Consider the following 25,113-nt stretch of genomic DNA (forward strand, 5'->3'; position numbering starts at 1 on the left):
TACCCAATAAGTTAATTAAAAGTGAACTTCTTCATTTTCTTTACAAGTCATAACTTTATTAATAATAATTAATGCGTGTAAATGTAAGGGTAAAATAATTTGGAGTACGAATGTTCAAGTTTCGTACATTCTACATTCAGATATAAAATTGTTTTGCTAAAAAAATGGGAAATTGGATTATAATCTGATTTTTGAATTTTGTCAAATAGAAGGGTAAGCGCTGCTGTCGCTATTTTGGTTGTTCAACTTTACGTTAAATTTTGTTTTGCAGTGCGAAAACTATATGACTCAAAAACTTAAAATTACAATGTAGTGTAGAAAAATGTACAGAAAGTATGATGGAAAAAATTAACACTCGATGATTCTTAACTGTTAAATTTTGAGTAAAAAATGCCGTGCAGACCGCTCTGCAGGGTGCAGAAATACAGCTACGGGTTGAAATTCGACGTGCTGATAGGGCCATTTTTCATAAACTTAACATGAGTTTTTATTTATTTATTTATTTTTCGAGATTTCGATTTGTTCAGAGTTATAATAATATTAAATTCTCCTTTCATTTGTTTTCAAAAATTTTTCCTTTCTTTGTTTGCTTTACGTTACATTTTGTTTTACATCTCAAAAATTATAAGACTTGAAATAACGAATTGGTGTAGAAAAAAGTACAAGGAGGACGATAGTATTAAAAAAAATTAACATTTAGTAATTAATTCAAAGATTATTAATTTTTAAGCTTGGAATAAATGTTACCAAAAGAGTCTCTCAGCATCCTGGAAAAATACAACTACAGAGTTCCAATTTGACGTGATCAAAGAGTCATATTTATTTGCGAACTTATCGAAAATTCCACTTTGTTTGAAAGTTATTGCAAAATGTTATATATAATGTTGCAACGTATAAATGTTGCAATTTCTAGGAGAGCTATGGTACTTCATTAGGATTAAAATTACATGGGAACACATGCCCAGTAATGTCGTCATACGCTGCTAGGAGCTCTTCCCTATTATTTAAAGAACCTTTTCATTTCAAACACTCTATAACGCCTCACAGCTTCCCTATTACGATCTGTTCAGAAGCATATGAATAAACAATTCAAAATACGAAAAGGCTCCCAGCGTGCTGTTGAACTAAGCATAATAGGAGAAGCTTACGACGTCATTTCCTTGCATGGGCTTTTATGCAATTTTAATCCTAATAATGAGCCCTAACTCCCTTAAAAGTTTTTGCAACTGTTATAGGACCTCCTGTTATATACAACGTTTCTAAACTTGTATATTTCGAAAAAAAGTAGATTAAAAATTTTATTATAAAAAAATGTGTGCGGCTTTAAAAGCAAAACTAACTTTAGATGTGAAATACCTACACCAGAATTAGGCAAGATCAAGTATTTGTATAAAGGCAACAATATTTGTTTTTATTTAGTAAAATATAGCATTAAGATATAAGCAAAATAAGAATAATTTGTGCTATGAAATTTAAAAAAAATTCTTTATATAAAATACAATTGTACGCTTTTGAAAGTGTACCCATTAGAGCTATATAAGCTAGAGATAAATTTCAATTTGCATTTTTTGTGAGTTATAAAAGCAATGGGATTTTTGATTAGGAAAAGAGGTTCAAAAACTTGAACCTTGTCTTTTCGGCTAATTAATAAAAATATTATAGTACACTTTATTTAGTTCATTAAAGCAATTAAATTTTTCGTCTTTTTTTCCAAATAGGAAGGGAAAAAAACGGATAAAAATTATCGTAACTGTAGAACCTTTTGTAAATTAGGTAACGGTATTTCAGTTGGTCACTATAATCAGTAAATATTATATTTAAAAATATCAAACATTTCGAAAAATTCTCCAGTTTTCGTCGTATTTCAAACAAGTTATTTTATAGTATTAAAATAAATTCAAGTTAACATTAAACGACTATCTGAATAAAATATGAAGAAAAAAAAATCATTAAATAAATTGATATATTTATGAATTCCAAAATTTAAACATTACACGAATTGCATAAATTACACAAAAATTATGTTAGGGACTAACCATAGAAAATAGTAGTTTTTTTTGTAAATTATCAATGTGTAAAATAAAAGTATAAATACGCTCCTCATAATAAGAATAAAAATAGTACTTAGGTAATATCACTTTATAATATAATGATGAAATCATCATTATCCGAAATAATATTCGGGTTATAAAATCATTTCATAGCAAAAATATTTTTAAGATTAAAAGTAAGACTAAGCTAGTCAATATAATATTATATTATAATATTATCACTACTTAAAATAATACTAAGGCAACAGAATCATTATATATAAAATAAAATTATTATATATTAAAAATGATACTCGGGTGATAGATTCACTTTATAATAATATTATTATTATTGTTAAATAAAAACGTAGCAAAATAATACTCAGGTAATAAACTTACCTCAAGCGCACCTTTTCATATTCTTTTAGATTATAACACCTATCAAACAAATTGATGTGGGTGCTTTTTTTATTTATTTAGAATTTAAATCCCGAGTCACGAGTTTTTATCGAATTAGTATGCAATCCAGTAGATGTGGATTTTATTGTTCGTATTCTTTCTGAATTCATTTTCCCAATATAGACAAGTTCCACGAGTTTTTATGTTAAACAATTTTTTAATGATCCCACATTAGAAACTTGCTTACCGTGAAAATAACTTTCTGAGATAACAAGTTTAAAAGTAGTTACGATTCTGGAATAACAAACATCAGTGTTTATTATTACAGATAAATGTTTACATTTGTTTGTATATTTAACCTTGTAATTCAAGGAGTTAATATACAAAAATGTTATCAGTTACAAGCATTTTTTGTTTATTAGTAACCTATGGCCTATTTTTGAAGTAATTTATAGATTACTGAAAAACATTTATCACACATCGATATTTAAAAATCTTTGTTTAGTCGTGAAAATATATTTGACTTTCTTTTCTTTCCGATTTTGATATTTTTGAGAAATGAAATACTACTTTAAAAGCAGGATTATTTTAACCACACAAAAGGCTCCTTTCACCCACTTCTGTAATTGCTTCTCATTCATAGCTTTCACTTCTGTAGTTGCTTCCATTCATAGTATCCACTTCTGTAGTTGCTTCTCACTCATAGTTTTCACTTCTGTAATTGCTTCTCTTCCATAGTTTTCACTTCTGTAATTGCTTTTCTTCCATGGTTTTCACTTCTGTAGTTGCTTCTCATTCATAGTTTTCACTTCTGTAATTGCTTCTCTTCCATAGTTTTCAATTCTGTAGTTGCTTCTCATTCATAGTTTTCACTTCTGTAGTTGCTTCTCATTCATAGTTTTCACTTCTGTAGTTGTTTTTCATTCGTAGTTGACTCCCTTAAAAGTTAATAAAAAAAACATCAACTTAATTCATATGCGTGCTTTCAGCCACCCCTTCCCCCTAGAATTGAATAACTTCCATTTACAGCCATTGAAAAAATTAAAAATCATATAAGATAATAAATTTTGAAAAATTTCGATATTTTTGTTTTTTGCAATGGAAATTAGAAGGAATTGATTTTAACTATTTACTTTATTTTTATCGAATGGTTCTAACTGATATCATTCAGAAAAGTTAAAATATCCCCTTAAAATATAAATTAATTAAAAACTTGTTGGAAAAGAATCTTGATTAGTTCAGTTTTTAGAACTTAAATTTTAGAAAACGTTGTTAGAAAAAAAAAGTTTTAATAAATTAGACAATGATATGTTCGAGTTTGTTTTAAATCTTAAAATATCGGATATCTACAGAACCAATTCATTGTAAGATTTACAATCATAAATAGCCTCAAACAAAGAATTTCTAGACCTGCAGATATAGGACTTTCTCCGGTGTAAAAGTGAAGTAAAAAAAGTGCTTTCTTCTTCCAATTCAGAATTTTAGTTTAGTACACACGCACACAAGCCTACAATAATGGAAGAGACACTTTTAGTTTTCGATATTTTTTTAAATTTCCCAAGAAATATTTAAAAGATTATTGTAACTGTATAGGTGTTTAGTTCATTTTCAGACTTAGCAATAGATTTAAAGCTTTCAGTGGTTTGCGAAAATTACAATAAATTACGAAACAAAACAAGAATTTTTGAACACCCTATGGCCAAAAATCAAGCAAAAAACTTGTATGGATTATTTTAGTTGTTATTTTTAATAACTGCTTAAAGCTTCGTAAACTTTGAGTAAATATTTATGGAAATATGGACATTTTTAGAAAAAATTAATATTTTTGTCTTACTTTTTTTGCTATAACTTCATAAATATTTAATGGAATAAAACAAAATTTTTGGAGAATTTGAGATTAATTGCAAAACTGTTGATTTAAAATTTCAGAAAAATTCTTTAAAAACTGCGCAATATATGAGTATTTAAGCTAGTTCTCTTAAACTGTGCACGCGCAGAAAAAATTCAAATTTTTTTTTCGTAATTTTGTAGGAAATCGCATTTGGCAACTAATGATAAAAGCTTTATTTGAATATCTTAAAAAGTTTCAAGCAATACTACAAAATTATGAAAAACAATTTTTTAATTTTTCAAGCGCATGCGCAGTATGAAAGAACTAGCTTAAATAGCTATAACTATAACTTGCGCAGTTTTTCACGAATTTTTTTAAAGTTTTAAATCCACAATTTTGTAAATAAAAGTTAAATTGCTCCGGAATTTTTTTTTAATTCCATTGAATATCTGTAAGTTATAATGAAAAAAACGTGAGGCGAAAAAATTTATTTTTTATAAAAATGTCCGTATCTTTATAAATGTTTTCTCTAGGCTTACGAAACCTGAAGCAGTAATTAAAAATAACTTATGTATTCTATATAAATTAAAAGTTTATTGCTTGATTTTCTGGCATTGTTCAAAAAACTTCTTTTCTTTCGCAATTTATTATATGTCTCTTAAATCTTCGAAAGCTTTACATTTTATTGCTATTTATGAAATATCGCATGAACTGAACATCTCTAAAGTTACAAAATAAACCTTTAAGTATTTCTTGAGAAATTTTTAAAAAAATGTCAAAAACTGAGAATGTCTCTCCAATTATTGTAAGGTAGCGTATACATACATATATGTTTATCAATCGTTCTGAAATTTATTTGCAATAGCTTTTATTAAACTATTATTAAAGTTGGAAACTGTTTTTAAAATTTAATAAATTTATCTTTCATTAAATAAAACATTACACCTTATTAGGTATAAAGAATACTTCAAATTTATTTCTTCAGAAAAAGCTAACTATATTTGCGTGTTTAGGAAAACGGACGAAACATTTTATTCCATTTTTTAAACTCCTTTTAAGAATATTCCTTTTTTAATATATATATACATAAATTTTCTATCAGCTCTTTACTTCTAATAAGTTGTTTGCAGAGGTTACATCTGAGCTAAAGAGTAACCACTTTCTGAACAACAAAATCAAGTTCTGAGACTTTCAGAATGAAATTCTAAATATTATAGATATTTTTTTTACGTCATTTAATAAAAAAAATTACTTACATATTTATAAGCCCTAAAAATCTATAATAAATAAAATTTTATTTTCAGAAGTAAAATTGTTAATTTCTTCAACCCTAATTTGTTACTAGCTTCATACTTCAAAGTTTCCAGATGTTAAACAAAGTGAATAAAAATTATAATTTGTCAATAATTCATTATTGATTACATTAAAACAAAAAGAAAAGATTTAAACTGATTTCAAAAATGTTGATTACCTTAATGCTTTAAGATATTAAAGTAAAAGGTTTAATATAAAGGTGGAAACAAAATTAGAGTAATGAAAATGGCATTAATAAGAAAAATAAATCGTAGCATAAGTTTTAATGCCTAATAAAATATTAAAACATTTGATTCAGAAGATTACACTAGTGGTTTGCAAGAGATTTTATATACATATTTGACAGATCTTAGAAACTTACGTATCCCTGAATTCAAATCTGCAATAGATTTCTCTTTCTAAGTAAGATTTCTTTTAAATGACATTTTTATTCTGTATTTCGTCAAAATTTACAAGTTTAAAAACGTTATACATAACAAGGGGTTGCATAAATGCTGCAAATAACTTCTTGGGGAAATAGGGCACACCAGGATTAAAATTGCATAAGTACCCATGCTTGGAAACGTCAACGTACGCTGCTATGGCCCTTTCCAATTGTGATTAGTTTAGAAAAATTGAAGGAAACAAAAAAGTTTATAACAGGAAAGAGGTATATGACTACATTTCCGGGTAAGTGCCCTATCTCCCCCAGAAGTTTGTGACCCAGTACCATATAGCATATTTAAACCAGTACATTTTGACTAAAATATCCCTTTTAAAAAATATCTGTAGCCTAAGAGCAAAATTAATTTTAGATTTAAGAGCTCCACATCCGATTTAGGCAAGATCAAGTTTTGTATAAATGCAATAAAAGATTTATTTCACAGTAAATCACTATTACTGGAAAAAATTTCCACAGTTGGTAATAAATTTCTCCCCGAGAATTCCAAATTGCATAGAAAGTGGCCAACCTGAGCTATCTTTAAAGATTATTTAGAACTAATTAACATATTTTTCTGATAAAATGTTTTCTCCTTATTAGAATCAAAAATGATAAACGGAACAAAAATGAATAATATTTCACGTACCCTAATTGAGCTACAGGGTTGAAATTTTTTACCAGGAATGAAATAACTCCTTGTAAATCTATTCCCCTTGCAGCTGAAGAAAAATAATTGCGTCGAAAATCAGTACATCCGACGTTTCACTAATGCAAGGAGCGCAATTTGTCAAAACTAATAGAAATTAAGAGATTCTATTAGTTTTGACAAATTTAGAAGATGCTATTAAATAGTTGAAAGATAGATTGCACTACAATACAACAAATATACTGTTAGTCATGAAATCTTTATCTCCATTAAACCCATGGGCCACAACAAGTAGTTGCGCTCCACTTTTCGTTAATTATTATAGCATAAATATAATATTAAAATATATATTTAATTATTTTCAAAACTTAGTCTAATATATAATCATTTAATAATCAAATCTAGAAACAATTTTTTAAGTATAATCTAATAAACAATGCCGTGCAATCGAAAAATCAATGTTAGAAACAAAAAATTCACAAATGAGATTTTTATATATTTTGATTTTTTTGTATCAGCTACTTACTGCAAAAGATTTTTTTAAAAATTATATTTTGTTTTATCAGTTTTTTTTAAATTCTATTTTAGCCAACCTCTACAATAGAAAATAGTTGCCAAGTCACTTTCCTCGAAATCTACCGTGAGGCACTAAGTTTGTTTTTTTTTCCTCTCAAAAGTATATTCATTGAGCTGTCAGAGCGTTGGCCTTCCAATGAGGTGAACCACGTTCGAATACCAGAGACTGCTGGTCTATATGAATTTTGCACCCGGCCACAGTGCCTTGCCGTCAGACTAGCCATGAGATATTTTCCTCTCCACGCAATGCAAATACAGGTTAGTTCCATAAAAAAGCTACCTACAAAGGCAAATTTCCCCCAATACTTGATCCCGGAGTTCCCTTGTCTTCTGGATTGAGTTCAAACTTAAGAGGCTATGGAGTAGAGTATTAGCAGTAGAAAACCCAAAATTTTGTTTCCCGTTCAACAATGGTTATAAAAATAAAATATGTAGTATACACAAAAATAGAATAAAATAAAAAAATTTTTAATTTTTTTGGTAAATATTCAATTTAGGAGTTAACTTAGCACAATTAATATGTTATAAGACAATCTGTGTTACAGAATGGCACTAATTTACAAATATATTCTGTTTTGAAATTTCAGCCCAAAAAATTTGAGTGACATTACTCTTAAGAATTATTTTTGCATATCGCTAGTTGGAATTAAACCTTTGTCTTCACTTAAAGATTATTTAGAAGCCTTAAACCAAATTAATTCTTAATATTACATTGTAATTTGCACCTCTGAAAATAGTTTTATATTTCTTAATATGATTTTACTAAATACAAATTAATTGAATATTGATACAAATTAATTGCAATCTGANAAAAAATTTTTTTTTAAAAAAAATTGCGGGAAAATTTATCAAATTTCGTTCCGGTTTTTTTGGTTTTCTGATTTCCGGATAACGGGTTCTGTACTGTATTACATTGTATTCAACTTTTATTTGTACCTCTGAAAATAGTTTTATATTTCTTAATATGATTTTACTAAATACAAATTAATTGAATATTGATACAAATTAATTGCAATCTGAAATTAATATAATTCTTGAAACCATATTTCGAAACATATATGCTTTTGTGCAAGATATCGATAAGAGGGGAAAAAAAAATAGCTGTAAATAACACCAAAAAGTAAAATGCAGTTATAAATTTTATTGCAATACAATTTTAAATACAAATAAATAGTAAGAAAACAATAAATCTGTCTAGAAACTGAGCTGAATGAAACGTAAAAGATTTGAATGAAAATACTGAAAATTGTTTTATTGATTTGAAAATTATTTTTTAAAGGCAAATTCTGACAAATGCTATGTAATTTGGTCAAAGAGGCATTAAAAGTTACAAGCGCAAAAGAACTATGGTAAGAAATAAAATTTGGCATGCCCATTAATAGTTTTAAGTGTTTATAGAGTGCATTTTATTATCCTTACAATATATCACAAAAGTTTAAAATATATAACAGTAAAGTGGGACATATCCCTCTAAATACAAAAATTGCATACCATATCGACATATTGCTTAATATGTTTAAATACAATGTATTTGATTACTTTTACACAATAATTAAAATAAAATCCTTAAACAGCATTCAAACAATTGTTTCCTATCAGTGATTGAACATAATTATCACAAAAACCTCACCACCCCCCATATGAACAACAAAGTAACAAATATAAGTAAATATATTAATATATATATATATGTATACTTATGTACAAATACTTCATACAAATCTGATACTCCATATACTCTTCTACTAGGGACAAATACAATACAGCTTCTCTAGTTTAAGTAAGTTCTTTATGATGATTATTAATAATGATGACTCCTCTAATTCACAGCGATTTCATTTTTTTCCCGGGCAAAATCATATTAAAAAAATTAAAACTGAAGAATTAAAGTACAGATAGGCTTTTTATAAAATCTATGCTGAATATTTTTCTGTTTTATTCACAATTGGTCAAAAGAGGAACAGCGCACGCTCGGCGGCACTGTCTCCCCGAATGGAAATGGCACGTTCAGTCTGTCGCCACTTTGACACTCCGCTGTCTTTTGTGTATTCGTTTGTGGTGACTCTGAGCCATGGAGTTGACAATGGACAAAACATAGTATAAAATCATGCTGATGACAAACTTTTCAAAAATCCAGGCAAGCCATGTACCCTCCTGTAAAAGAAGTAAGATTTAAATAAGTGCTTCATAAACTAGTCAGTAATTGATCATTTACAGGGATCTGCTACATTTTAGATTTTCGAATTTATGACTTTCCATGACTAATTCCAAGAATTTTTCATGACTTAACGAAGTTACTATTTTCTCCGACAAAAACACAACAATAAATTTAAAAAAGCAACTTAACATTAATTGAAATGATAGGTACTATAACCAAAACTGTTATACTCTGCATTCTCATATTTGTAGATTCAAAATTTTTAAAAAAAAACAGGGTAAAGAAAGAGTTGAAGCAATAAAATAGCTGAATAAAAGGCATAAGCAAATATTTTTCTTTTTTACTGCAGAATTATATTCTAAAGATACTTTTCTTGTTCTTAGGAAAGGAAATACTCCTGATTTTTTTTGTTCTCATTTCGGATTATAAAAAAATTTGCCAATGACTGGCTTGCTTTAGCTAGAATTTTAAATTGATTAAAATAAAAAAAATTACCAAAAATTCTGAAATCACAGAAGTTTAAAAGATGATTCTCTCTAAAAATAATGCAGTTTCCTTCATTTGTTTTGAAAGAGCACCATAATTTTTGAAGAAAATGATAAAAACATTTTATATTTTAATAACATATGACCGTGAGTGGGGATTTTGTGACAAATTCAGATATTCAGAACACCATAAAATTGAGGGGAGGGTAAATTTCATTTTAAAAATGAGATTTTTTGGCAAACTAAATTCATGGCTTTCCATGAATTTGTTTTTAAAAAATAGTTAAAATCATGACATTTCATGACAAATTTTGTCCAACCCTGCAGTTATTAACAGCATTTTTCTCTTAAAAAATGAGATCAAGGAGATATTAAATAAAATATTATATCTCATCTTTTATGAACAATATTTGTTAAGTAGAAAATATAAAACAAATCCTTATTTTAATGATTCTGAATTAGACTCAAAATTAGTGTGAAAAAGTATTTTCAATCTTTATTTATAATACACCATAATCATAATGCACCCTAAGCATGATCTGGATTAACCTTCTTAAGACAGCTTGTACAATAGCTGTACCCGAACAAGGCTGGTACAGTTGCATCTCTTTTTCTGTTATAAAAGTATTTTATATATGAGACACATTAATGTTTTGTGTTACTATATTAGTTTTGTCTTTGTGTTTTTCAACATAACATGTCTCACACATCAAATACTTTTGAAACAGGACAAAATAAAAAGGTACAACTGTTGTACCAGCCATATCAAAAAGGTTAAAACTGTTTAATACATTAGCCTTAGTTAAAAAAAAATTAATAAAAATAGTATAATGGATATCCTTTGGCTAATGGATGGTTTCAAGTGGCAGTTGCAGGAGATTAACTTATGCTTGGAAGACAAACTAATTTTAAAAAATTTTATTTCTCGGAGAAATTAGGCAAAAAATAAATGGTCTCAACAGTATCATCCCTGCTTTATTTCACATAAGTTTCTGTTAACACGGAAATGTGTTCCAATTTATTTTAACAAAAACTCTTAAGACTTTGGCAAAAACCTCCAAGCTCATGGGATCTCAATACTTTTAAGCCTACAATAAGTTAACTTTTAAATTTTGGAATATGACTTAAAATGCAACATAATTTATTTCAGAAATAACTTCAAATTTCTTAAATTTTAAACTTTACATACTTACAAATTTTGTTTAGTTTACCAATGTTAAGTTTTTTTTTCTTTCAAAAATTTTGTTTTTGATGTTTTTTTTTCTCAATAAGTTAATATAATCGAAACAAAAAATATTTTATTTCAACTTCACTGTTTCTGAATTTTTTTCATTAATAAAAATCTAATTAATTTAAAATAACATTTCAACTAATTTTAGTAGTTTCTTTTACTAGGGCAGCAGCTATTTCATTATGCATTGTAGAATTGGACACATTGGCCTTTTAATAAGCTAAATATATAAAAAGCGCAAAATTTTTGAACTGCAGATAAATTTAAAGTTTTTCCGTAACTTAATACATTGATTTCCGTCACTTAACATGTCTTTTTCCACTGAATTTGCAAGGCAATCGGTCTATTCTTTGTGTATAATTAGATTCCGTTATAAACCGTTATAAAGATACTGTTGTAGCCACATTTTTTTCTTCTTTTTAATGGTGAGAGTTATTGAGTACATAATCATTGAAATTGAATAACATTTCTATAATACGAAGTTTTCATTTGGATTTCTTATCGGTCCCCCTCCTGTTTCACTTTTTTACAATCTAACCCTATAATATCATCAAAACCTGTAATTTAAACTTGCAACAGCATTTCTTTTCACATATGGCTGAGTGTTATGTATTATCCATATACTACACATCTGAGAAAAAAATTCATATTCAGATAGGAAAAAGATTTTAAAAAACCCAAAAGTTTGATTTTATAAAACATCAACAATGATCTCATTAAAGAATGATAAAAACATGTATTGAGATTGTAATGTTTCTGTTCTAGTGTATTTGATTTTATGATCCAGTGATTCATTTAGTGGTGGTGAATTTGCAAATTAAAATATGATACAATATCCTTATTTCATATCAGTAACTAATGCAATTATAATTATTTAATATGAACGTGTATTAGAAATAAACTACAAGTACTTCTCAAATTAAAAAAAAGAAATAAAAAAGAATTTAATGTAAAGATTTAATTAAAAAACTTTTTGACAAGAATTTCTTCAATTTTGCTTTTTTTTCAGAAAGTGACAAAGCATATTCTAAATAGCATCAAAAAAGTTAGATTTGATTCATATTATATATAGATATATTTTTGTTAATAATGCTGCTTATTTTTAATCAATAGTTCAAAATTTCTTGAAACACTTGTACAGGGTTCTCACTCTTTTAACAAAGCAAAAATTAAGCACTTTTAAGGACTTTTTTTAGAAAAATTAAGGACTTTAAAAATAGTATGCTTGTTTATCATAGAATATACTTATGACACCAGTAACAGTACCAATTATTTACCTTTCTGAAAAAAATCAATAAATAAAAGAAATAATAAAAAACAATTTAATTATAATGTAAGCACTGATATAATTGTATAAATTAACAAGGGCCGCCAAAGAAGTACTAGGCAATTTTTGCAAACCCGGGTCGGGTTTTTTAAAAAATATTTTCAGATTGTAAAAATTAACAAACGAAACTGATCTCTTTTCCATTTTTAATGATTTCATAGAAATTGAAATGTAAAATTAAGTGCAGAAATTAAGATTTGAAATTTTTTTCATGTAAATAAAAATTTGGCAAAAACATTGAAAAAATTATTACAACAAATTTTTATATTTTGCTACTAGACCAGCAAATGTGTTATATTTACTTTCATGACGAACTTTATCAAAATTATTTCCAGCTAAACCTGTTATTAGGAATTAACTTTACATAATGTTACTAAACATTCTGGCGAAACACATGAACTAATTTTAAAGCAACCAAATATTGAACAAATATTAAAAACAGTATATTAAGTAGCAATGTTAACTGAATAAAATGATTATTAAGATCTAAGGACCTTTTAGTTGAGTAGGTTTAAATTTTTATGTAACAATCAGCTTATCCTTAAGAAATAAAAATAATAGTGTAACTATCTAAAACCATAAATAAAAACTATAATAAATAAACTAATTTTACAAGGCAACAAAACAAATTATAAATAGTTACCAAATATTTAACTTTCTTGTTAGAAGTAAATCATGCTTTCTTATTTAGTACTCAATAAAAAAAATTTAAAGTACTTTTGAAAAAAAAAACTTGGTTTTCTTCAAAAACCTAATAAATCCAAAGTTTCTGATGAAAAACCTAGGTAGGCTGGGATTTTTCAAACCCTGTTTCTTATAGATCTGTTTAATTTTCAGCACAATCATGAATTTTAAAAATTTTGTGCTTTCTATAAATTTACAGTTACTTATTACACATTGAAATATTATACAAATTTATTGAATTCTTCAAGATTTTGGGAAATAGTTTTCGTTACGGATTCTAGTTCAAATATATATCTTTAGATGCTTCTTTTCTTAGCATTTTACTTAATTCCAATAAGCAGACGCATTACCAGTAGAATTGAATTTTTTGAATTCTGTCAATTTTGAAGGTTAGTGTAGGTCTTCTACTCAGGTATCTTAAAACCACACACCCCCCATAAAATGCACTATCTCTTCCATGTGCAGTAACCCACTTGTCCACACTATTCTTTTCTTTTAGAATGCTCCACTCTCCTCATAGAGTATCATTCTAGGCAAAAGCAGAATAGATTAATGAAAGAACCAATATATTAATGAAAGGACGTCCTTTCTTGCCCTTGCCCTCCACTTTAATTTTTTGTCTCTTTAAAATGCTATACCCTCGATGCATGGTCTAATTCTAAGTGATAAAAGAACAACATTTTGTTTTAAAAATTTGAACTGAAAAATTGTTCCTATCAAACAAATATCCTATCCTACTAAAAAATTAAGAGCTTTTAAAAACCCTGTACCAAAATTAAGTACTTTTAAGGGTCCTTATTCTCCAAAATAAAAAACAAGCAGTTTTTAAGGACTTTTAAGGACCGTGGGAACTCTGTTGTAAGTTATGTAAAAAGTGTATTAAATACATTATGCACTTCTTCCTAATATTAAAAAATCAAACTAATTATTTTTGCTAATTTTTCTAAAATCTCTGTATTAGAAAGAAAAAAACTCACTGATGTTCCAGGCATTCCAGGTTTTCGATGCAGATTTGCTTTTTGTTTCGCTAAAAACTCCTCCAGTGGAGCATGCAGATATTTCCCAACATGGGGAATGTATCTGAAAAATAATATGAAACATTAAAAAAAATAATGATAAGTACACACTAATGAGATTCATCCATTTGACACATAATGTCTCATTTATTTAACATGGCTATATAATATCGAACCAACAGTAATGTGGTAAAAAAATTTTATACAAAATTTATATTCCGTGATGCAGTGAAAGGAAAACAGCATTACCATAGAGGTTTTTGGTAACAAAAACTTAGTTTCTAAACATGGGTGGCTTAAAAGATTTTTTTCTAAATTATTTTTTAAGTAGCATAATAAAAACAATTTTTAAATTAAATTTAAAAAAAACTTTTTAAAAATTGTCTTGGTAATTGCTTGCTAATCGTATGAATAAGTTTTCCATTGTTGCATGACTTAATGTCAATTATTTGATACTAACTACAACAAATGATCAGTATAGTTAGAAAATATACAAAATAATAAATATAGATATATTTCTAAACAGCTAAATTCGCCACCACAGCCATAATTTTTCTTTCCAAAGAGCTTAGAACATTTGGAGTAAGTAAATATATAACAAAATTTGAAGTACCTAAACATTAAAATATATATATATATTTTTAATATGATTAGGTAAACATTGATTACACTTTTAATGGCTAAATTAGTAAACCTAAAATCCATAATATTTTCACACCTAAATGAATTTTTTGACTTTATTATTTAATATTTGATGAAGCTGAAACCCAGTTTTAGAAAGAGAAGAGAAAAAAAGAACAATATCAGATAATTTTAAAAGATTTTACAGACCAAGCTATAAATTTCCAAGTCCAAACAACTTATTTTATTTAGGATGAGTTTTGTATTTTATTAAAGTGCACAGTTTAATACAGTTTACCAGCACAATTCAAAATTTTTTCTTCAACATTTTAAAATAGACCCCAAGATAGAAGTTATCAACAAAAATTAGCAATGCTTAATATCTTAATGAACTCATTAAACAATTTCAGTAATATATAATTAAGAAAATTTATAAATCAGTACTGCAATTTTGTACAAACATATATTTTACATAAAATACTATATCAATTTGGCAAAATTATTTTGTGCGAAGATATACTTTACATAAAATACTATATCAATTTGGCAAAATTATTTTGTGCGAAGATATACTTTACATAAAATACTATATCAATTTGGCAAAATTATTTTGTGCGAAGATATACTTTACATAAAATACTATATCAATTTGGCAAAATTATTTTGTGCGAAGATATACTTTACATAAAATACTATATCAATTTGGCAAAATTATTTTGTGCGAAGATATACTTTACATAAAATACTATATCAATTTGGCAAAATTATTTTGTGCGAAGATATACTTTACATAAAATACTATATCAATTTGGCAAAATTATTTTGTGCGAAGATATACTTTACATAAAATACTATATCAATTTGGCAAAATTATTTTGTGCGAAGATATACTTTACATAAAATACTATATCAATTTGGCAAAATTATTTTGTGCGAAGATATACTTTACATAAAATACTATATCAATTTGGCAAAATTATTTTGTGCGAAGATATACTTTACATAAAATACTATATCAATTTGGCAAAATTATTTTGTGCGAAGATATACTTTACATAAAATACTATATCAATTTGGCAAAATTATTTTGTGCGAAGATATACTTTACATAAAATACTATATCAATTTGGCAAAATTATTTTGTGCGAAGATATACTTTACATAAAATACTATATCAATTTGGCAAAATTATTTTGTGCGAAGATATACTTTACATAAAATACTATATCAATTTGGCAAAATTATTTTGTGCGAAGATATACTTTACATAAAATACTATATCAATTTGGCAAAATTATTTTGTGCGAAGATATACTTTACATAAAATACTATATCAATTTGGCAAAATTATTTTGTGCGAAGATATACTTTACATAAAATACTATATCAATTTGGCAAAATTATTTTGTGCGAAGATATANAAAAAAAAAAAAAAAAAAAAAAAAAAAAAAAAAAAAAAAAAAAAAAAAAAAAAAAAAGTACAAATCCCAAAATTTTGTTAAACACTTTGTTAAGTTATGTAAAAAGTATTAAATACATTATGCACTTCTTCCTAACATTAATAAAATCAAACTAATTATTTCTGTTAATTTTTCTAAAATCTCTGTATTAGAAAGAAAAAAACTCACTGATGTTCCAGGCATTCCAGGTTTTCGATGCAGATTTGCTTTTTGTTTCGCTAAAAACTCCTCCAGTGGGGCATGCAGATATTTCCCAACGTGGGGAATGTATCTGAAAAACAATATGAAACATTAAAAAAAAAATAATAAGTATACACTAATGAGATTCATCCATTTGACACATAATGTCTCGTTTATTTAACATGGCTATATAATATCGAACCAACAGTAATGTGGCAAAAATTTATTATACAGAATTCATATTCTGTGATGCAGTGAAAGAAAAACAGCATTACCACAGAGTCTTTTGGCAACAAAAACTTAGTTTCTAAACATGGGTGGTTAAAAAGATATTTTTCTTAATTATTTTCTAAGTAGCATATTAAAAAAATTTTTAAACTAAATAAAAAAAAAACTTTTTAAAAATTGTCTTAGTAATTGCTGGATAATTGTATGAATAAATTTTCCACTGTTGCATTACTTAATGTCAATTATTTGATACTAACTACAACGAATGAGTATAGTTAGAAAAATATACAAAATAATAAATATAGATATATTTCTAAACAGCTAAATTTGCCAGCACAGCCATAATTTTCCTTTCCAAAGAGCTTAGAATATTTGGAGTAAGTAAATATATTCAAAATAAAAACTTAGCAAACTTTGAAGTACCTAAATATTGAAAAAAATTTTCAAATATATATTTTTAATAAGATTAGATAAAAATTGATTACACTTTTAATGGCTAAATTAGTAAATCTAAAATCCATAATATTTTCACACATAAATGAATGATTAAATAAAACGAATGAATAAATGAATAATGGCTAAATTAGCAAACCTAAAATCCATAATATTTTCACACATAAATGAATGAATAAATAAAATTAATGAATAAAAGAATAGAAACTTTGCAAATTTTGAAATACCTAAACATTAAAAATATATAAATACATATTTTTAATAAAATTAGGTAAACATTGATAACACTTTTAAAGGCCAAATTAGTAAACCTAAAACCCAAAATATATTCACACATAAATAAATTTTTTGACTTTATTATTTAATATTTGATGAAGCTGAAACCCAATTTTAGAAAGAGGGGGAAAAAAGAACAATATCAGATAAATTTAAAAGATTTTACAGACTAAATTATAAATTTCCAAGTTCAAACAACTTATTTTATTTAGGATGAATTTTGTATTTTATTAAATTGCACAGTTTAATACAGTTTAGCAGCACAATTCAAAAATTTTTCTTCAACATTTTAAAATAGACCCCACGATAGAAGTTAACAAAAATTAGCAATGCTTAAATATCCAAATGAATCCATTAAACAATTTTTTTTTAAAAAACAGCTCAGTAATATAATTAAGAAAATTTATAAATCGGTGCTGCAGGTTAAATAAAATGCAATATGAATTTCAATCATTTTGTACGAAGATATACTTTACATAATTTATTATATCTATTTGGCAAAATTATTTTGTGCAAAAATATACTTTACATAAAATACTATATCAATTTGGCAAAATTATTTTGTGCAAAGATATACTTTACATAAAATACTATATCAATTTGGTAAAATCCTTTTGTGCAAAGATATAGTTAAAAATAGTAAATGAACTATAATAATTACTTCATCTTGTTCACTAGTTCAAGCACTAATCGCTCATTGAATGCAATTATAACAAATAGTTTTTGAATATGCATCTTTATGATAGCTTTTCCAATCATTGTAGCTCCAAAAAATGTCCAGAAGGGTACAAGGAAATGTCCACAGGTGATTCCAGCAAGATCAAATAAAGGATTTGGAATCTAAAGAGAGAGAAAAAAGAATTTTTGAAACAAATCACATGCAAAAAATAAATAATTGATTGCTAAATTGTTAAAAATGTAGCAAAACAATTCCTTAGTTGGAAACTGTTTTTAAAATTTTTGTACATTAATCTTTAAAAAAATTATGCATCATAAAAACTAAGACAATTATATTTTTGGACAATTCTGATATTTTGAACTTAAATGAAAATATTTATTTTTTAAAATCATAAAACAAGCTCCTCTTAAACGGTTAACACTGAATTTGCAATAATTACTTTCCACACAGAAAACTAGTTTTAGTCATTCTTTCCCATGGTTTTTTCTAAGAAAAACTGTGCATGACAAGAAAATTTTTGTAATATATAGATTTGCCAAATTAAGTACAAGCAAAGTTATCGGCATACTACCTGAAGTCTGCAGCGTATTTAAACTAGCAAATGGTCAATGTGTAACCTTGCAACCCCCTAACTAGAGTAAAAAGTTTTGTAACTCTTTTTCAAAGTAATTTCTTTAAATTTTTAAAAAATAAAAACATTGAAATTAAAAAATAACATTAATAAAGGATAATTTATTTTGAAGACAAAGTGTGCAGAATTTCAAACATTTTTCACTTTCTGATTATACTTTTAATATTTCATAAATATTACTATACTTTCTCAAGTATTAAAGAGACATTGATATTGGTTTATAACAAATAGTAATAATGAAATCAATCAATAGATATAAATATAGAAATCATAGAATCTCCCAAAAGCTTTTTTTATTTTTTTGGAATGTCCTTCACATGAAGAAGGTTGTGCACTCCTGAGTAAATCTATGGTTCACCAATAAAAAAACTTGCTCCTTCTTTTGTTACTTAAAGGAGAATATTAAGAGACATGCCAGAGGAATTTTATAAAAGTTGTAGGTATAATGTGAAAAGTAAATATATTAAATACTTATATCAATTACTTACAATAGTGTTTTAAAACTAATACTTGCTAGATTAATTGCATCACTTTTAAAAGCTTCAATAATTGTATCACAACTGGCACATATATTAAGGAGACAGAAAGCCCGTCAAGTTTATGATTTATAACACTCAAATATACAGAGTTTGGACAAAATAAAAATACTAAACTAAACACAGTGGCGCGACAGCCCATAGAGGGCCAAGGCCTACTGTACCAATCTCAGTTTTCTTGACCTTGGACTCTAGGGTGCAGGAGCAGCTGTTCCGGTGGTCAGCCAAATGCAGAACTCCCAGTGTTTAGTTCCCAAGCCTGCTTCATACTCATTTTATCGACCCACTGAAGGGATGAAAGGCTGAGTCAACCTTGCCAGGCCCAAGGTTTGAACCCAGAACCTGTGGCACTGGTGGAGCGCAAAGCGCTACCACTCAGCCACTGTGCATCAATAGAAATACTACTACGTCTATTTTTAGAAAATACTACTAAGTCCATTTTGAGAAACAGTAATTTCTTTCAATGAAAAGTCCTTGTAAATTTTATTAGTCAAAAGTTATAGCAGATTTTGAAAGATTAAAATAGAAATTAACATCACATGTATCTAAATGAAAAGTGCATATTAGTTTGGGTTAGCAAAAAAGCTAAAAGTTTCCAGTTTTCTTTTTTTCCTTTTTAATAACAATTGTATAAATATTTGTTTTTATCTAGAAATTTATTTCTAAGGCATAAAGTTAGCATATTTGTAAAGAGCACATTTCTATAAAAAATGTTGAAAGAAAAACACATTAAATTACTTATCATAATTACTAAAATTTTGGTATGGTTACAGATCTCAATTTTGAAAAGCTTGGATTTTAATATTTCAGAATATAAAAAACTTTTCACACAGGAAATTTTCTGTAGCTTTAATAGTAAGGGGAAATAAAAACTTAACCTGTAAAAGTAACAGTATTTACATTATCTTGTCCAATTCTGGTACACTTAAACTGGTTCTAAAATGTTTATTAATTTATTATAAGAATCTGCAAATTGCACTCTTTACAAATAAAAATATGAAAACTTTTTACTAAGATAAGTTTTTTAAAAATAAATTTTTTTAGTAATTAGGAATATGCTAAATTTTCATCTTTGCTATCAATATTTGAACGGACGAAAATTAAAACCAAGGTGCATATTAATAAACTATGAAAACCATTGTAACTACTCCAAATGGTCATACATGCAATAATTATTCATATTTCATGCATAGCAGGGAAATTTTGTTTTATCTTATAGTAGTGTTTTAAACACAGGCATGATATAATCCATAGACATTAAATACAAAATTACATTTATGAAAATATTTAGGTATTTATTCTATTATAAGATATATCTAACTAAAACATTTAAATTACATTTCCAAAAACAATGAATGCAAATAATTCACTTACGGATGCACAAGCTAGAATACCAAAAAATCCAACACGCTCAACAAGTTTTTGAACAGCCAATTTTGCTCTATCATAAAAGGACTACAAAATAAATAAAAATGACATTTTAACGCATTGTAAATAATATAGAATTTAAATTCAATACATAGTTATTTACAATTTCAAATTTCTTAACTAAAATTACTTTCTTTAGTAATATTAACAATAAGATAGATGTTAGAATACAAATTAAAGAAACTTATCAAACTGAATAACACTAAAATGTTCAACATATGATAAGGGAAAAAATTAACGATAAATACACCATATACATGTTGAAAAAATATGTCCTGTAAATGCCTGAATTGACGAAAATATTAACACCGGTAGGCATTGGAAATAAAATTAATAAAAAAACTTTACGTGAAGATAACAGTTGAAAATTAAATTAAACAAAAATTGCTATTGCTTAAAGAATCTAAAAATTATGCGTCAAAAAATTCAGATTTTCCATCAAGCTAAAAAAGAAATATCAACCACTGATTATAATTAAGTTTTTTTTTAATAAAATCCTCTTAAATGACAGCATTAAAATATAGATGTTACAGTCTTTTATAAAACCTATACGTTACGACATCCAATATAAAATTATATATCCTTAGTACTAAAACATTTAGATAGAATACTCTATAAAGCACACAGAAATATTTATTATCAATGTAACCTACTTGTTCACTGGGCTTATTTTTCTTCACTTGAATTAATTCTTCAAATTCTTTAAGATCTTCATCATCATGATCTTGGCCAGACAGTCTCGCTACACAGGGGAAAAAAATTGGTAAGTAAATTATAATATTTATTGCAAATCACAAGAAAATCATTACTTAAGTTAAAAATAAAAATACCTGCTTTAGCCATAAAGTAAGGAGGTAATTCCCCAAGCGCTGTACCCAGACCCTAGAAATAATTCAATTCAATTAAAAAATGAGATTGACCTGTTAAAAAACATAGTATTAATGATTATATTCACTGTCATAAAGAGTATGAAAATGTTATTTAACTTCAAATGAAGACAATTATAAATAATTTAACAGATTTTAATTCCTTCAGGTAAAAAAATGAAGGTAATTAAGTATCTAACCTCAACAAATTAAAACATTCAGTTTTTGTACTTAAACTTACCCACATAAATGCTTCAAGTCTAACTTTACTCATAATTTTCAGTATCGTTATAACATTGGTGCTGTGATCCCCTTCTGGACATATAATTCTGAAATTACATTAAAAAAAAACTATTCAAAAAGGTTATGATGATAGTAAGTACAACATCATGTAAAACGAGAAAAATATTCTTCAGAATTACTATCAAATGGAAAAATTCTCAGAGTTTTTATAACTAATTTGTAATGACTTAATGAAGAATACTAGGCTCAAGGTAAAGCTAAAATTAACCTGAAAATTTAAAATAAACAAACGATCCATAAAAATATTTCCATTTTAATAAAAAGTTTATGAAAACAAGGTTAACTACATCTGATGATTAGTTACATAAAATATTTGCATACACAGTGTTTTCACTACATCACGAGAATCTCGAATATTTTTTTCTTTTCTCGCAATAAGAAATGATTAACATGAGAAGTTCATGCACTCTATTAATCAATTTCAAAATGCGCGAATTTTGGAGAAAAAATTTTTTTTGTTGCTATTTTCAATAAAATCCGTTTTACTTTTCTTTCATTATCTATCCTTGATCTTTCATTATTTTGAACATCGGTCCTTGTTATCTAGCTTCCCTATTTACCAGTATTGTTCAGAACCAGTGAAAACAGCAGAACCCCCCCCCCCCCGAACCCCTTTCAGAACGCATTTCTCTGCAACCACATGTTCACCGTAGGTAAGGTTTCTTCATGTAAGACGTTTACATTTTTTGTGCATGGATGTAAGATGGTCAAATACCTTGTTAAGGCGACATCTTCTACTCCGTAACGGACAAATGAAAATGAAACAAATGTCGGTAGAAACTGTTAAAACGAAACCAGATATTTTTCAACCAAATAAATATAATAGCTGATGAAAAAGTAGATATAGAACATTTTCCATATGATGATGCAGCAAAAATATGCAATTAGAAGATGTTAAAAATGTATTATAGTTAAAGAAATAATTTTTTTCCAAGTCTATTCTTGTTTTTTTTCAATTTTTAGAAATCTCACTAAACTTTTTGAAATCTCACCCTGTTTTTGAGAAAGGGTGAGAAATTTTCTCCCATTTTTTTTCGTAATGAAAACACTGCATACATGTTAACTTTTAGGCTCTTCAAAGAATTGTTTTCCCCAGTGGTAGTGAAATGCTAATTGAAGTGATATTCTAAGCAGACATTCGATTCACATTCAGCCAATACTTACAACACAAATACAATAAATGACAGCATAAGCTTTGGTGATAGTGTGTAAATGGAAGCCTAACTAAATATTTTTATCATGTTATATTTTTTAAGGTAAGACGATTATTCAATTGAACCAGTTATGATAAAGCTACAAAAAAATTTTAAAAATTACATCAGTTAAATATGCGAGCTGTTAAATGCTGTTTAAAGAAAATTTAAAATTTTACTGCACATATGGTATATATTTCCCATACATCTATGTTTTAACCTATATTTTTCAGAAACTTAACTAATACTTTCCTTGAAAACCTTATTCTCTATGCAATTCACAATCTTTTATAAGTTATGGGAGGATAAATAGATGAGATGCTATAAACATTGATTTTTATGAAAAAGTATCAACAAGTTACAATTTTAAAATTTTTATAATATAGTAAGAGCTGTAAAATGAACTAATACCCCCCCCCCCCAAAAAAAAGTCGAAAAATGCAAATGTCATCAGTATCTGGGCCACAGTTATAACCAAGATTCCTGAATAAGCTCTTTTAGGAAAGATATTTAATGGAAAATTTAAGGATCAGTTTAAATTGGGTAAAAGATAAATGTACTAATTAATGCAGCCAATTTTTTAGACATGTTTTAAAACCACAATGTGTTGTTCATACGGATTTATGGGTTGTTCACAGACAATGACACTTTGAGGGGGGGGAGAGGGTTCCTAAAATTTTATCAATTTGCGACAAGGAAATTGAATAGGATAACAAGAAATGTAAAATAACACATTTTGATTAAAATGTTTAATATCAGCAGATATTTATATTAAAATCAGCATCAGATTATATATTAAAATCAGCAGATATTTCTATACTGTTATTTTTTCTTCATGTCTTTCATTAAATTAGCAATATTGTTATGATTACAATAACCATTAGAAACTTAAAGTTTAAAAATAAAATTTCAAACATGACTTAAAACATGTTTTTTTTTTTTTTTTTTTTTGCCTCAGATCTGAAAACCAAAAAGGTAACAAATTATTAGTAAAAGTATAAATATACTTTAAGTCAATTTATAAAATGATATTTAATACAATAGGAATTTAAAATAAAAAACATTTTTAAAAAATATCAAAAGAAGTTCTTAAATGATCAGGGCATGCAGGGTACTCACTCATCAGGGTATGGAGGCTGAGGAAAATCAAGACTATTACATTCATAAGCTGCTAATGTAACGGCTGCAATATAAGGACCCTAAAATAAAGAATAAATGATTTTTAAAAAAATTTTCTTTTAAAATTTACTAAAATAAACTGAAAAAACTACATAAAAAGCGAATTTCAAATAGATTTAAATCAAAACTGTAAAGAATGATAACAATATTTTTTTTTATAGGAGTAAATACTCCAATTGTCTTCACTTTTTTAATAATTTAAAATATATGGAATTCCACTATTATTTTTACATAAGAATTCAAAATAAGTTTTTCAGAATATTGTATCCACATGAAATGCAATAAAGACAAAATAAATGTAATGTGAGATAAATGAGAAAAAAAATGTAAGATATGCCTTGTAGGAAATGATGCAAACGTTGCATTCACCAAATAACTCTTCGATTTTTCAAGATTTTGGCACAAATATTTAAAATTCCCCAACTTTTCCCAGAATTCCCAATTTATCAGGCAGCTTTTCAACTCTAGAATAATATGTTAAAATTGGTTTTGAAATGTCATGCAACTTAATTATTACTGTAGCATGATTTTTTGCACTAATTATTGAGTTAGTTGCTAACTCAGCATTTCACACATTTGAAATTATGAAGAACCATTGAATTTTTGTTGGGTTGCTGCAGGATCTTTAACCCTTTATATCTCAACATCTCTGATTTTAATAAAAATTACTCATATATTAGAATACATCATTCTAAGCATGTAAAAAATAGTAAAAAAATTNTAATCAGTTGTTTTTTTAGTGATTTTGAACAAAGATTTCTGTTGTATGTTAAAAATATATACACATGTATGAATACGTCTAAAAATAATTTGTGTTTCCACATTTTAGGTTTTTTACAGATTATTGGTGATTTTCGTTATATGCAGTACCCTTCCAACCCAATTCCATGGATTACCGAAGCTCTATTGAATTAATTTTCAAACAACTTGAAATAGTGCATGAGTTTTAAAATCAAAAATAA

General features: G+C 26.6%; 1 protein-coding gene across 2 annotated transcripts in view; it reads right to left on the reverse strand.

Annotated features, from left to right (window-relative positions):
• Positions 1-8,338: 8,338 nt before the first annotated feature.
• Positions 8,339-25,113, reverse strand: part of LOC107436888 (vacuole membrane protein 1) — a 71,399-nt gene continuing 54,624 nt past the window's right edge. The window contains exons 5-12 of one of the 2 annotated variants that reach the window (XM_043048657.2): positions 24,092-24,171; positions 21,718-21,805; positions 21,441-21,492; positions 21,264-21,352; positions 20,557-20,637; positions 17,998-18,176; positions 14,080-14,182; positions 8,339-9,371 (exon numbers count right to left, since the gene is read on the reverse strand). In XM_043048657.2, the coding sequence (XP_042904591.2) occupies positions 9,225-9,371; positions 14,080-14,182; positions 17,998-18,176; positions 20,557-20,637; positions 21,264-21,352; positions 21,441-21,492; positions 21,718-21,805; positions 24,092-24,171 (819 nt within the window). In that variant the 3' untranslated portion in view covers positions 8,339-9,224. Of the gene's footprint in view, positions 9,372-14,079; positions 14,183-16,367; positions 16,471-17,997; positions 18,177-20,556; positions 20,638-21,263; positions 21,353-21,440; positions 21,493-21,717; positions 21,806-24,091; positions 24,172-25,113 lie in introns of both variants that reach the window. The other variant, XM_071177284.1, reaches the window with a different exon arrangement.

The sequence above is a fragment of the Parasteatoda tepidariorum genome, chromosome 2, assembly GCF_043381705.1.
Source record: "Parasteatoda tepidariorum isolate YZ-2023 chromosome 2, CAS_Ptep_4.0, whole genome shotgun sequence".
NCBI lineage: Eukaryota > Metazoa > Arthropoda > Arachnida > Araneae > Theridiidae > Parasteatoda > Parasteatoda tepidariorum.